At 40.7% G+C, this 15899-nt stretch overlaps 1 protein-coding gene across 1 annotated transcript in view; it reads left to right on the top strand.

Moving 5' to 3' along the window:
- The first annotated feature begins 1771 nt into the window (after positions 1-1771).
- The window catches only part of UBXN11 (UBX domain protein 11), a 1449120-nt gene continuing 1434992 nt past the window's right edge, over positions 1772-15899 (top strand). Inside the window, exon 1 of the mRNA XM_044083944.1 lies at positions 1772-1855. Coding sequence (XP_043939879.1) covers positions 1788-1855 — 68 coding nt within the window. The 5' untranslated portion in view covers positions 1772-1787. The remainder of the gene's footprint in view (positions 1856-15899) is intronic.

The following is a 15899-nucleotide window of genomic DNA, read 5'->3' as shown; positions in this document are numbered from 1 at the left end:
AGGAAATCTATTGCCCAGACTCAGCTTACTTCTACCCTGTTCTATGCATCTGCCATTTATACCAATCTGTCTAAGCTTAATCTTTCCAAACTGGAAACTAGCTATAATAATATTACTAGATTTGCCACTGGCTTCCCTTATAGAACCCACCACTGTCTCAACCTTCAACAACTAAGTTGGTTAGAACTACAAAACCAACTACAATACAATCAACTGCTGATTGCACAAAAGATTCTGCACCACCCCACCAACACCCCTATCCTCTCTAATCTGATCTCCCCATACAAAAATCTTACAACACTACGCTCAGCTAATAAGTTACACATTGCCAACAATATATCTAATAACAAAGCAGGAGATTCACTCTTTTCCAATGTTGTTGGTAGAATCTGGCATAAGCTTCCAAATACACTCACTTCTCTCTCATCTACACAACTCTTTAAGAAACACCTCAGACATTACCTAAAAAGGCAATGGCTTTGTCCCTGCTCAAAGCCTGATTGAAAAATACTCTTCACTTTTTCTCCTCCCCTCCTCTCATGCTTTATAACAAATACCCCACCTTGAGAGTCATTGACTATCAACTACTAACCCCTTCTTACTTGCATTATTGTCCTTCCTAGTCTCTATTTTTCTTTCTCTTACTTATTGGTTTTTATTTTTTCTCTCAAATGAATGTTGATGCTTAATTACTATGTTTAACTGTTGCCTGATTGTATTTGTAACCCCTCTATTGAATTAGGATATGTTTATCTCCAAACTCTACTCTAATGTCTCTGTACAGTATTCACAAAATGCACTTTCTTTACATGTTATGCTGTATAATTTAAGCTAGTCATTTTTTTCTAAGTTTTTAATGCCTTAATGTATTTGTGCGTGGAGCTTTTCTCCCCGGGCTTCTGCTGAAAATGGATATGTATCCAGCTAGGCTAGCCCGGTCAACAAATATAAAATAAATAAAAATAAATAAATAAATAAAATAAAATAAATAAACCAAACCACACAAACCGTGGATAAATCCAGCATTACCCACACCCAGCTGTGGGTTATTGCTTTATTCATTACTCACTGATCTCATACTCTCATATAGCTAGAAATCTGATAAGCAAGCTAAAATGCATTTCATATCAGAATGTGCCTTCGTCAATCTGCTATTTAAAATACATTGGTTCCTAACAAATTTTTATAACATTATGCACTTTGTTGTACTTAGTCCTCATGATATTGTTTTTACTTTGTTCTTTTATGTTTTCTTCATGTAACAAGGCTGTAGGTGAAAATAGGCCCTTACTCCATAGGATGATAGGATCAAGGGCCCTGAGGCCCTTATAAGCCTAGCAAAGAATTTAGCCCATGTTCAGACAAATCAGCACCCGATGCGTGTGTGTGTGCATGCACGAGCGCTCAAGTGTTTGTGGGTTAAGAATGAATAAGGGCTATGGAAGAGGATAGACTTCATGCTGTGTTTGTGCTTATGTTCGTGAAGGAATCAAAGTATGTATGAGAGTGTTTCTGAGTTAAGATTAGTGTAAGGGCTAGCTAAGAGGGCAGATTATCAGTGTGTGTGGTACTGATAGGAAAAGAGGTCTTCATGAAGTGATGTGCATGGTTGGGGTTGGGGTTAGGTGCAGCCGCAAGTTTAGGGTAAGCACACACTAGTAAGGTGATATGGGAGAGTGAAGACATTCCATTTGTTCTTTACGTGTTATCATTTGTCTTTCTTATAAACATATAAAAGTAATCATATTTTCTTTCTTTATTTTATAGTCAAAGTAAATGTTTTCATCATGAGTTCACCTCTGTCATCTCTGGGGAAGAACAAAAAAGCTCCACTACCAGAAGTGCAGAACCAGAGGTAAGATTAAAGAAATGCCGTTGTCATTTGTTATGATGGCCTTCTCAAAGCCATGCAAAGTTTTTCTTCGTGTGTGTGTGTGTGTGTGTGTGTGTGTGTGTGTGTGCGCGCGCACGCACGGTGGTGGTATTGGCATGATTACTTGGTCACAGCCAGCCTCTGGGATTCAGTAAAATAAAAAAATAGTCAGTACTCCTCATATATATTGAGTCTGTCAGCAGGTAATACTTAAAGTGAATATTAGACAGTCTTGTTGTCTACATCTCTATTTCTGTGTTGAGCTTTATCTTAAGAAAGCTTCCTTTGTGGTGCTTATGCGGAGGAATGTTCCCAGGTTGACCAGACAGTCTTGCTCAGTGGAAATACTGCTTAATACAGCTTATATATATATATATATATATATATATATATCTATCTATCTATCTATATATATATATATATATATATATATATATATATACACATCTGGAGCATTTCTCCCCGGGCCTCCACTGAAAACAGGCTCTGTGGAACCTAGTCGGACTTTCCCGGTCAACAAATGATAAATAAATAAATAAATAAAATAAATATATATATATATTATATGTTTTGGAGTTATGACAAATAGAAAAAGGAAATAAGCATTCTTATGAATAAAACAGGAAACAAATTTTACTGTCTCTCATTAATGTTCATGAGAGGGAGGTATGAGGTATAGAGCACAAATTACTAAAACTTTGGGGACTTCTTCTTTAGCATCATTAAGAAATCAGTTTTTTCAGAGATGAGAGGAATACTGTATTTATTTTCTAGGGAGCATGCATTTTAAAATTACCTTATATATTGCAGAAGTTTAGTGCTAAGAATGTTGGCCATAAGCTGCTGTGAACTATGTTTGTCATTCCCACTGCTTCAGTGGTTATTTGCCAATGTAACCCAGTACTGGCCAGCTTTCAAAACCTCAGACTCCCCTCTCTTCCTGTGACAGTTGATTGGCTGAGCATATCCTGAGAGGGAAGCCTTCAGGTGTCACAGGAAGCGAGTGTTAAGTCTTTTTCTGCCGTCCAAAGAAGAAGAATGCCCTCTGACTCTTCACAGGATCCAGTGTTGATTTTTCCATCTTATTGTTCAGATAAGACCAATTTGAGGATGCATTTCCTGCTTTTATTATAGTTATTATTTTCTTTACATTTTTATGTTTATGTAAAAATATGTATTCTGTCACTTCTTTTACAGTAACTCCTGTGGTAATTTCTGCTTGTAGTAGTATTTATTTGGCTTCTGTCTTTGACAAATGCTTGTTTTTTGAAAGTTTCTAAGGAAACTTCAATATTTCTCTCAGAAGTGCAATGTGTTTGATGTTCATTACTAGAGGCTGTCTCATGCAGTCAGAAGTGCAAATTAATCACACCAGTCTTAACTAGTGTTACTGTGCTGTATGTTTATCATTGGTCGGAAAAATATTGCAGAACCTGAATTTTTTTTCAACATTTATACATTATTTATTATATGTATGGCTCTCCTTTGTGTGTTTTTAACATTGGATCATAATTTTACCTCAAATTAAGTTACTTGACTGTACTGTGGAGATTTTACTCTCTCTGACAAGAAAAGGTAGTTTAAATTGCAATTAAACATTATTTTATGTCAATTTAATTTGGTTAAGATGTGTGATTCTAATTCCTGGAACATTGGTTGCTTTGGTGTTCAGACTTTATCTACTGCAAATTATTTAACTTTTGCAAGTTGTAGAAGAATTCTGGACACATTTCAAATTGTTTTTTATGATTATAATATAGTCCATATGTTCATAGGTATGTACTAGAATAATGGCCCTGGAGCCTTTACAAGCCTAGCCCATAGGATTACCCTGGCATTGTGGGACCTTAGTTCCCAGTGCCTCTGTCGAGTAGAGCCACTGGAGTGATCCCCAGGGTGAATATTCTCTTTCCCATCCACTCATCAAGATTTCTCTTGAAGAGGGCCAGTGAGGTGCTTTGTTTGACATGTATGAGAAGTCTGTTCCATAGCATGGGCAGTCTGTGGGTTATGGTCCCTTTAGCTTGTTCTGTAGATTGTGGTAATGAGGTTGAGGTCTCTGGAGCATGTAGTGCAGAGGGATTGGGATTTCTTTAGCTGTAGCATTTCTAACAGAGCTGGGTCAGACATGGCTTTGTAAGTCAAGCAGAGATCACCTCTTAAGAAGGTGATATGAGACAGAGAATAGCTGGAGTTTTTTTTTAATTTGACCATACAGGAAAAATGTTTAAGGCCTAGGATCCTCTTTGTGAGGTACTTTTGCAGCCTCGGGAGTTGTTGCAGGTGTCTACTGAGGTACATGCCAAGTGGGGCATTGTACTCGATGATTAGCCTAATGAGGGAAGAGTAGAGGGAGACAATGACCTCTTTCTTCCTGGATGTAAAACCCAGTAATGAGATGTGCCACATACAAGGACTTTCTGACCACAGTGGCAATGTGGTGGTCAAAAGAGAGGTTGCTGTCAGCCTGTGTTCACAGGGTCTATATTATATCATCGAACGCTTAAAAAAGTGAACGCTGATTGATCGACCTAATTTAAGCAAAAGCTTACAATCTCGAACTGTCAGATCAGCGATTTTTTTCCTAGGGAAAAGAATCGCTGATCCAAAACACATACACACAACACAAGCACACCAAACAAACAGAAATCCACACACATACACCTAAAATCTGATACCTAACCCTGCACTAAACTATGCACACACCACTAACTACCCACTTACCTTAACCCAAACCCTAACCCTAAGGTCCGTCACTATCGCACACTCACCTCACACGCTCCGTAACCCTAACTCACTTACATCCGCCCTAACCCTCATGTCCACTCAATCGCACACACACCTAACCCGAGCCCTAACCCTAACTCACCTAAATCACCCTAACACTCACATTCACACAATCGCACACTTACCTGAATCCGGCCGGTAACTTTCCACCATAACACTGAAAATACTGAAGCAACAGAAACGGACAACCGAATTTTTTCCCTAGGAAAAAAATTGAGTTTCTGCTGCTTCGATATTTTGCAGTTTCGCGAAAATAAGTTCGATCAGTCAGCGTTCGCTTTTTTAAGCATTCGAGGATATAATATAGACCCTTGTGTGTTCAGTGGACTACCATCAATGTGGTAATTCATGGGAACCGGGTTTTGCTCAAAGGGGATTCATAGGTTCATAGGTAGGTACTAGGCTATCAGCCCAAGGTCTTAAGTAAGCCTAGCAAACAAGGTTCTCTGGCTTATGCCACCCAAGAAAGTTATTTTCCTGAGCCCCTGTCGAGCAGAGCCACAGAAGTGATCCCCGGGGTATATTTCCTATTTCCCATCCACTTATCAAGATTTTTCTTGAAGAGTGCTAATGAGGAACTTTGCTTGACATAGGTGGGTAGCTTGTTCCAGAGTATGGGAAGTCTCTGGGACAGGAATCTATCCCTCCAGCATGTCCTGTTTATTGTGGTGAAAAGGTTTAGGTGCCTAGAGCATGTAGCCTGGAGGGATTGGGATTTCTTTAGGCATAGCATGTCCAACAGCTCTGGGTTTGACATAGCTTTATATGTTAGGCAGAGATCACCTCAAAGTAGGCGATATGCTACGGAGTAAAACTGGAGTTTTCTGAGATGGTCAGTGTAGGGCATCTGTTTGAGGCCAGTAATCCTCTTTGTGAGGTACTTCTGTGGCCTTTCCAGCTGCTGCAGATGTCTTGTGAGGTACATTCCAAAATTGGGTGTTGTACTCTATAATGGGTCTAATGAGTGTCGAGTAGAGGGGAACAATTACCTCTTTTTTCCTAGATGAGAACCCTTTTGTGACGAGGTGTGCCATGTAGAAGGATTTCCTGACTACTGTGGCGATGTGATTATCAAAGGAGAGACTACTGTCCACCTGGGTCCCCAGGTCTCTTATCACACATTCAACGTTAAATAGACTGCTGCCTATGTGGTATTTCATGGGTACAGAATTATGACACATTTTTTGGTATTGAGCTTAAGGCCATGGTTCAGACAGCAGTCGTTGGTCTCAGTGAGGCCTTTCTGTAGGGTGTCAACATCTCTTGGGGAGTTAATAATAGCTCCCAAATTGCAATCGTCTGCAGACTTCATCAGCCAGAGTCCCTTCGTGTTGGCCTAGACTTCAGAGAAGTAGATAACAAACAGGAGAGGACCCAGGACTGAACCCTGTGGGACTCCACTCGTGACTGGTCAGCAGTCTGACTTGAAGTTAGCTACTTTCACTCTGTGGGTTCTATCTGTGTGCCAGTTTGCAGCCCACCTAGTGATATAGGGGTTGATGCTTAGCTTAGTGAGTTTTTCTGTGATTCCTAAGTGGGCAATGGTATCAAAGGCCTTGGTCAGATCAAGAAAGGCTTTATAAACCACCTTGCCTTCATCCACAGCTCTGGTGACTGATTCAAAGAAGTCGACCAGGTTGAGCAGACATGATCTACCCCTCAGAAAACCAAACTGTGTGGAATCCAGAGTTTGGAGATTCCCCTATATCCTTGTTTATTAGTTCCATGATAACACTCAGATCTGCTCTGAGTTAGAGCACAATGGCACTTAATATACAGAACCAACTCATATTGCCAACATCCTGGCAGATAGTTTCAGTGCTAACTTTACCCCTCTCTCATCCCCTATAGGGCCCATCTCTATACTGGAAGAATGTAAAGTTCCTGTAATCACGGCTACACAGGTAAAAAACACACTCTCCAAAGCCAAGAACACAGCATCCATGAGACCTGACAACATCCCAGGCTGCGTTCTACATGAACTACAGAATGAACTGACACCCCACCTAAGTATCATGTTCAGTCATAGCTGCACCTCAGGCTTTGTGCCCACTGAATGGCGCACAGCAATGGTTATCCCACTCCACAAAGGGAGGGCCACCATGGACCCCGGGAACTACCACCCCATTAGCCTGACGAGTCTGGTCTTCAAGGCTATGGAACGTATCATCATGGAACTTATAAACAATGACATTGGTAATCTCCAGTCTCTGGACCCTACCCAGTTCGGGTTTGTAAAAGGCAGATCATGTCTCCTAAAATTGATAGATTTCTTTGAAGCAGTCACCAAAGCCGTAGATGAGGGTAAGGTGGTTCACACAGCCTATCTAGATCTCTCCAAGGCTTTCAACACCATCCCCCACTCTGGAATTATAGATAAACTCACTAAACTAGGTATAAATCCCTATGTCACAAGATGGGTTGCCAACTGGCTCACTGACAGAACCCACACTGTGAAAGTAGCACTCTTAAGTCCAACTTCAGACCAGTGACAAGTGGAGTACCACAGGGTTCAGTCCTAGGTCCTCTCCTGTTTAGTATCTACTTCTCTGAAGTACAGGCTAACACAGAAGGTCTTTGGCTAACAACGTTCACAGATGACTGCAAACTAGGAGCCATAATCAAAACTCCTAATGATGGGGACATCCTACAAAAGGGCCTCACTGAGACAGATGCCTGGTGTCAAAGCCATGGCCTTAAGCTCAATGCCAAAAAGTGCATTGTCATCCCTTTTGTAAAAACACTATACCCATGAATTACCACATAGGCGGTAGTCTACTTAACACCGAAAGTGTGATAAGAGATCTTGGGACACAGGTGGACAGTAGTCTCTCCTTTGATAATCACATCGCCACAGTAGTCAGAAAAATCCTTCTACGTGGCACACCTCATCACAAAAGGTTTCTCATCCAGGAAAAAAGAGGTTATTGTTACCCTCTATTCATCACTCATTAGACCCATTATAGAGTACAACACCTCTTTTAGTATGTACCTCACAAGACATCTACAGTAACTGGAAAGGCCACAGAAATACCTCACAAAGAGGATTACCGGCCTCACACAGATGCCCTATGCAGACCGTCTCAAAAAACTCCAGCTTTACTCTGTCGCATATCGCCTACTCAGAGGCGATCTCTGCCTAACATACAAAGCTATGTCAAACCCAGAGCTGTTGGACATGCTCCACTTAAAGAAATCCCAATCCCTCCTGAGCTACACGCTCTAGGGACCTAAACCTTGTCACCACAATAAACAGAACATGCTGGAGGGATAGATTCCTGTACTAGAGACTTTCCATGCTCTGGAACAAACTACCTATCTATATCAAACAAAGATTCTCATTAGCACTCTTCCGGAAAAATCTTGATGATTGGATGGGAGATAGGAAATTCACCCCGGGGATCACTTCTGTGGCTCTGCTTGACAGGGGCACAGGAAAATAATTTTCTTGGGTAGCAAAAGCCACAATACCATTTGGCTAGGCTTATATAGGGCCTAGGGCCAATAGCCTGGTACCTACCTATGAACCTATGATGATGCATTCCATAGCTTTGCATATCAGTCTCATCAGGCTAATGGCGTGATAGTTCCCAGGGTCTGTAGTCGCTTCTCCTTTGTGAAGAGGGATGACTGTAGCAGTGCGCATTTCGGTAGGGACAAAGCCTGAGGTGAGACTGTGATTGAACAAGGCACACAGGTGAGGCGCCAGTTCACTCTTTAGTTCATGTAGAATACAGCCAGGAATATTGTCAGGTCCCATAGAAGCTGTATTCTTGACCTTGGACAGTGCTGTTCTAACCTGTGCAGCAGTAATACTGGGTGCCTGGCAATCTAATGGTATTGTGATTGGTCCTTTGGTGGGGGAGAGAGGGGTAAAGTTGGCACTGAATCTGTCGGGCAGTATATTGGCAATATCTGTTGACTAGGTATAGGAGGTGCCATTGTGCCATAGCTCAGAGCAAATCTAGGTATTACTGTGAAGATTCTTTACATAACTATAGAAGGCCTTGTGGTTGTCTTTACTATCTGCTGCAATTCTGTTTTCATAGCTAGCTTTATAGGATTTGATGCGGAATCTCAACTTTTTGTTGAGGCTGTTAAGGGAGTTTTTCCAGTCTTGGGACTTCACCTTATTCCGCATCAGTTTCCTCCTTCTGTTGTAGAGTTTGCTTATGGCAGCGGACCACCAGATTAGCTTCCTTTTTTCGGAGGAGAGCATCTTGGTTCTAGTGGGTATGGCGAGATCCATGCATTTGTGTACATGTTCATACAGTGTATGAATAGTTTGACAGAGTTTAGTTTTGTAGGGACATGCTTATTGCTAGAAACCTGAAGTGCTTATTATGATAAATTATCCAGTACTCTCAGTTTATTATTCTGGTTTGTGTTCTATCCAGTGGCGGCTGGTGACTTCAAATTAAAGGGGGGCTGCAGGAGACAGCTGAATGGGTGGGGCCAATGGGAGGGGGGTGGCCAACTGGAAAGGGGTGGAGCTATGTTCAAAACCACAACAACTGGAACTTTAATTAAATATGCTGCCCTGGGTGCCAAACTGCCATTACTAGAGTCCAATCAAGACAAAATGAAGTGTAGAAGAAAAAATATTTCAATGCATTGACTATGACAACTTACTTAATATCTAGATGCAAACACAAAGGTTGTGAAGGCATGAAGAAATAAATTACTTTTTAGATACATTACTGGAATGCCAGTCAAAATCAAGTATAAAACAAACAAGCAGCACTCAACTCAAGCCACTTCTCCTTGCACTGCACTTCTAATTATAATTTATATTCAGCTTTATAAAATTACCAAGTAACATGCTGAAAGTAGCAATCTCTGTGATACCCCCACTTGTAAAAATGTTTCTTATCCAAAAAAGACCTGCTGCCTGACAACAACTATCTACTTGATTCATGGGCAAGACATGATCAAAGTAAAAAATGACAGCAAACAAGAAACAAGCTCAAGATAAATTGTTTAAAGGATTACTGCACAAGTTGTGGACCACAGATGATAGATTTGCATTCTGTTTAGTTTATGGATAAAGCCTACAAAAATGACTGCAAGTCTCCAACAAATGTAATGAGCTTCTGAAAATAGTGTAATCCTATCCTTTATTACAAATACTGTCATATGCATTTCAATACCTAAGGCTTATTCGTTATCTAGTTATGTAAATATTCTTTGCATGGCAACAACGAAAAGGCTTTCAGTGTTGGCAGTTCTTTAACAGTATGCATATTAAATATTACTTGCATCTTACAATTTCCAACAAGCTTACTTGATGGTCATTAAAGCATTGCTACTTAAACACAGAGCAACAGGGCACTGCGACAGCATGCTTTTTCTGAATAATAAGAAGCATAAATCAGCAGTATAAAAATATGACAGAAAACCAGAACATTCTGCAAAATCAAGGACAGATGAAAAGCCACGGTCGTACTTGTGGTCTACCTTGGATGGGGAAATACTCTGCACACTTACACTGCATAACTGCTCTTTGCCTAGCTTGGACACATCCAGAGCCACTACAATGGGGAGTGGGGTGCAACAAGCATGTCACAATTTGAAATGTCTCTGGCTGACGGTGATGGCTCTGACACTCATACCTCTCAACCTCAGAGCAAGAAATCTGGACAAAGCCATACTTAGAAGTGGGACACAGGCCCAAAAATAAGGACAATTTTTAATTATTGTGCTTATAAACTTAGAAAGATAATAGATTAATAGTAGGTCTTGCATTAGTATGAATTTTCTGAAGGGTATGAAATCTGAAACTCAAATGTCTGCCATTATTTTCTAACTTCAATCTTTAATGATTTATCACTAATTTGCCAGAAAACCACAATTTTATGAAAAACAGACCAAAAATGTGATGCAAAAATATAAAATTGCCACACAATACAGCTGGGAACCTGTCAAAGAAGGGACACTTTTTTAATATTAGTACTGTTAACTTGAGCAGCTGACAAAATAAGAGCATCTACATGCATTTCAGAAATAAAAGCAAACTATAACTTTGATCATTACAGTTATTTATAACTGTAAACCCTCCACGTTTTCTTCCAAAATTGCCATTTTGCAGAGGGATTATTAGGGGGAGAGCAACATTTTGAGCCAAAATTGGGGACGGTTGAGAGGTTTGGATATTCCTAATTCTATAAAGCGATTTGCACATACCTCTCAACTTCTTAATGCAGGAAATCTGTACAAGGCCAAATATATTGGGGGAACATACAAACAGTACTAAAAATTGCTCTTCTATAAACTTAAGACAGTTGATAGAATAACAGGTCTTACTTTAGCATGCATTTTTTGATGGTTATGACATCTGAAACTCAATGTCTGTCATTATTTAGTGACTTCATTCCTAAATGATTTGCCAGAAAACCACAAATTTTATGAGGAGCAAACCAAAAATAAGAAGCAAAAATCTATTCATTCTGCAAAAATCTGGACAGTTGAGAGGTATATTTCAGCCTGAGCTATCTGAGTTTGCTGCCCTTCCCCCCTCACAAACTCATGGTCAAAATGGCGCCTCCCCCCTGCAGCCATTCCAATGTCCCATTCCTTGGTTATTTTGCCCCATTTACCATAAACACTGTAATGTGCACACTGCTTTACTTCTGCAATGATTTCAATTTCATTTTAATGTTTTATTTTGCATTTTACAGCACAGACCCTAATAGATATCTGCTAAACAAAGCAATGCAGTCTCACAATGAAAATAGACTTAGCATTAAAACTTCTCTGCCCTTGAAACTCGCATTCATTGAATCAGCATTGAAACCCACATTCAAAGAAAATACACTTTGCCAGTTGCAGATAAAGATGAACTTTGGGCCGTTTTCAAATCATAGGCCCCTTGAACATAAAACATACACATGCTCTTTGATCCACCTTCCTGATTGTATTAAATTATATTCCTTGCATAGTACAGTACAGTTGTTAGGCAGCATTTTAAATGTATTCTTTTGAACATTTTTCCAGTAAACAATGAAACAAAATGCATGCACCAATAATGACAAAACTGCCCATTTCAGAACATTTCCATTATAAAAGCCTCCTCAAACTTCTGCAGTCCACCAGTATCAGTAAATATGCACAATCTCTGCAGAAGTAAAAGTCATCTAAATAATTCCACATTAAAGAAATCTGTAACTAATGAAGAGGTTGCTGCTAGCAAACAACTTTATATGTCATTGTTTCATCTACAAGTAAAGTGCTTGTTGCCCTTGAGGAATAAATTGCCTATGTTGCATTAAAAAAATGATGAGCTAGTAATATCGCAATAGGGAATGGATGGCAAACTGATAACAGGTTCATAGTTACTAGGTATCTTCGCCAAAAAGGACTGCAGCATCCACCCCCTTTACAAGGCAGTACAGTATCAGCAATGAATGCATCTACCTACTGTGGGAGTAGAACCCACAGCCTTCTGCATCAAAAGGATTACACTACCTGTTGTGCTATTAACAATGCAAGCAGACTCAGCATAAGCAGCACTAAACTTTTGTTCCCCTGCAGCTCTCAGCTCCTTGTAAAATCTACTCGACACTCAGCTGTATCTCTGAACTTTGCAGCATAAGAAATCTGGAAAAAGCCAAAATGTATTGGGGGGGGGGCAAAAGCTCAAAAAACATGGACACATTTTAAACATTCCTTGTATAATGTTGGAAAGTTGCTAGAATAAAATGCTGCGTTACCACCATACATTTCACTGCCAAGTCTTGAACCCAGGGGACCCTGTGCTAAACAGTCAGAGCAACATACCACTATGCCAAATCAGCTGTTTTGTAAAAGAGAGGAAGACTGAAACTTAAATGGCTACCATTTAGTGAATTCAGTTCTCACCATAGCTGTCAACCTCTTAGCACAAAACACCTGAACAAAGCCAATAATGCAGGAATACAGCCCCCAAACATATTCAGTGAATTCAATTCTCACCATAGCTCTTAACCTCATAGCAAAAAACACGTGAACAAAGCCAGTAATGGGGGAATACAGCCCCCAAACATATTCATTGAATTCAATTCTCACCATAGCTCTCAACCTTAGCACAAAAAAACCTGGATGAAGCCAATAATGGGGGAATACAGTCCCAAAAATAGGGACAAATTTCAAATATCCATGTTATAAACTTAGAAAATTGCTGGAATAAAATGTTTTGTGTTACCATGTACTTGCTGAAGAATATGAAGTCTGAAATTCAAATGCCTGTTATTTATATTTAACATTTGTTAACCAGGAAAGTCTGACATGGAACAAAAGCCAATTTTCAGCAGAGCAGGGACAAACTCTCAAGACACAGGTTTTTGTAAGATGGGAGGACATGCAGACTCCACACAGAAGGCACCCCAGCCGAGAATCAAACCAGAGAACCTGTAGCTGTTAGGCAACAATGCTACCAGTGCACCACTGACTTTGCAAGGAAAAACAAACATACAGAAACCACAGATTTTATGAGGAACAGAAGAAATATGAGGCAAATATCTGCAAACTTTTTACAAATGGTGGTGGGTAGGGAATTCAGACCATTGCCACCTGCACCCAAGGTATAGAGTTTAAGCCTGAGTATTCTCTACCCACCACCATGTGTTCTCTAGCCACCAGTATATAGCAGCTGGGGCATTTTACACACACACACATGCACACCTTACCTGAGTTAAATCCGCAGCATGCACACACACACCTTACCTGAGTTAAATCCGCAGCACGCACACACACACCTTACCTGAGTTAAATCCGCAGCACACATACACACACACACACACACACACACACACCTTACCTGAGTTAAATCTGCAGCAGCCCTGGATTTACACACACACCTTAATCCAGTCATAGCAGTCCTGAATCAATTGCTGGTTTCCTTCTCCTTCCCTCCTGAATCAATGGCTGGTTTCCTTCTCCTTCCCTTGCAAGCTGAATCAATGGCTGGTTTCCTTCTCCTTAGCCCACCCGCCCTCGCAAGCTAATGGCTAGTTTCCTAGCTCCGCGAGAGGCTGTAGGCTCCAGCCTGCGGGCGATGCAGTCCGGTGTCTTTCTGTTCTCTGTGGCCGTCACTGCACAGACTTCTGGGCTGCAGGGCAGAGATGCCTTTCTCCCCTATCCGGATTGCCTAATACAGCAGTCTGTAAGTACCAGGAACTCCAAGCACGCATGTGTGGAGTTCCGGGACTCGCAATTTTGTTTTTATTTATTTTATTTCATTTCTTCTTTCCTTCTACAGGTGTGGGGGGGGTGCAGTCCTGTAGAGCTGCCCCTGGTTCTATCCCATGACTTGATGAACCCTAACTCTGGTACCTCCCAATCATATCTAGTTGCACCTAAAAAGGAAAACATAAATAAAAAATATTCCTAATAAGTTCATAGGTAAGTACTAGGCTAGCTGCCCTTGCAGGTTATTTTAAACTTAGCCAGTTTCCCTTTAACAGTGTGAATCAAACTCTGCACCTTGTGTCTCTGAGGTAAACACGTTAACCATTATGCCAAACCCCCACCTGTAGGCAGCCTGAGCCTTCAGTTAGTGATTCTGTCTGGCCCACTGCTCAGCCTGCATACCACTTACCTTTTGTCCTGCAACCCTGTAGACCAGCTTTGCCAGAGACTATGGAATGAGGTTTAGACACATCCTCCAGGGCTGTTCCAGTACCTGCTGCAAGTATGGGAGAGCCAAACTCTTTAGATATAGGAGTTGTCCAGGGTATGTAACCCCTTACCAGACATGATGCTCTGTCCCCAGATATTTTACCTAGTATTGAGGTTCACAAAAAAAAGTAACAGAAGCTTCATCATACAACTGATAATCATATTATAGCTGTTCACAAGGCTGATGTGGCTTCCTTGGCTAAGAGTGTTCTTCAGACAGCTAATTATGGTGTTTGTCCTCTCTTAAATGGTTCTAGTGCTAGTTTAGCTAAATAATTTGCTGTTGTTTCGAAGAATAATAAGGAATCCGATGAACACAATGGTGAGTTCCGAGCTGACACTGAGTCCAGTCACTCTGATTCTTCGGAAGGTGAACCTGGGCTTGAGTCCAAACAAGTGTTCACTTTTCCTCAGATGATTGCTAGCATTATTGATGTTTATACTTGGGAGTGGTGGGGAACTTCCCAGAGCTAGGCAGGGTTTACATCCTTATAGAGGATGAGATGCAAAATTTTGTGGATATCCCCCCTCTCTTACCAGTCTTGGAAGATGTTCCTAAAGATGCCTGCAGGATACCAGTATCTATTCTAGCAATCCCTAAAAAGGCTCAGAGAAAATATAGGATCTCCTTGGCTGTGACAGGTCCCTTTTCTCATCTGACTGCTGATGTAGCGGCAGTCTCCCTAGCTGACTGCTCAGAAAGTAAGTCCTTGGCATTGACTAATCCAACATCCCTTGATAAAAAAGGAAAATGATTAGATCTTCAGGGTAAAAGGATATGTTCATCATATTGATCACTGCTGCAGTAACCTTAACTATATGGGTCATTCCTGACAAGGATATAATAGTCGGACAGCTTCCAAAGCTTCAGGGTACCTTCCATGCACCCAAACTGTCAGGCAGCTTGAAATAAGCTGAATAAAAGACAAGTTGATTGCATTGTGTGTATGACTCTGTTGATACTTTTCCAGGGCTATGGCCACAGGTGCTGTTTTGAGGAGATTTGCATTGTTGCATTCCTAGAACCTGCCAGATTATGTTAAAATGAGATTTTAAATTTACCGTTGGATAGAGATTTAGTGTTTGGTCCCTCTGCTGTAGAGGTGATCAAAAAGTGTGATGAAAGGGACAAGCTGATCCAGGGAACTTCTTAAGATTTTTCAGTCCTCCTTTTCCAATTTTTCCAAGGGATTTTCTACCCCCATCATCCATTTGTGCAAAAAGAAGAATAAACGGTCTCAATAACAGTTAAACAGACTTTTAAGAAAAAAATGGCAAGTGGTTTCCAAAACAAAGTCTGAATTAATATTTTAGAGACCTTGTGCCACCCTCCCACCCTAGCCCTCTTCTTACATAAAGTTTGAATCTTCTTTTTTCCCTTTGGCAACATATAGCTTCAGACAAATGGTTCTGAAAATCATTCATCAAGGTTACAGATGGAAGTGGGAGAAATGTCCTCCTCCTTTCCAGAGGTTCATTCCTCATCCTCCAGATCAGAGTATTTTGTTTCTACCAGTCCATTATCACATGCTGTCCCAAGGAGTGATCCTCCTTCCTAGCTGGAGAAGGGTTTTTATTCAAGGAT

Source organism: Protopterus annectens, chromosome 1.part1 (assembly GCF_019279795.1).
Source record: "Protopterus annectens isolate FY-2018-M chromosome 1.part1, PAN1.0, whole genome shotgun sequence".
Classification (NCBI taxonomy): domain Eukaryota; kingdom Metazoa; phylum Chordata; order Ceratodontiformes; family Protopteridae; genus Protopterus; species Protopterus annectens.
The sequence above is the reverse complement of the archived record's forward strand: the minus strand, read 5'-3'. Positions and strand labels throughout refer to the sequence as shown.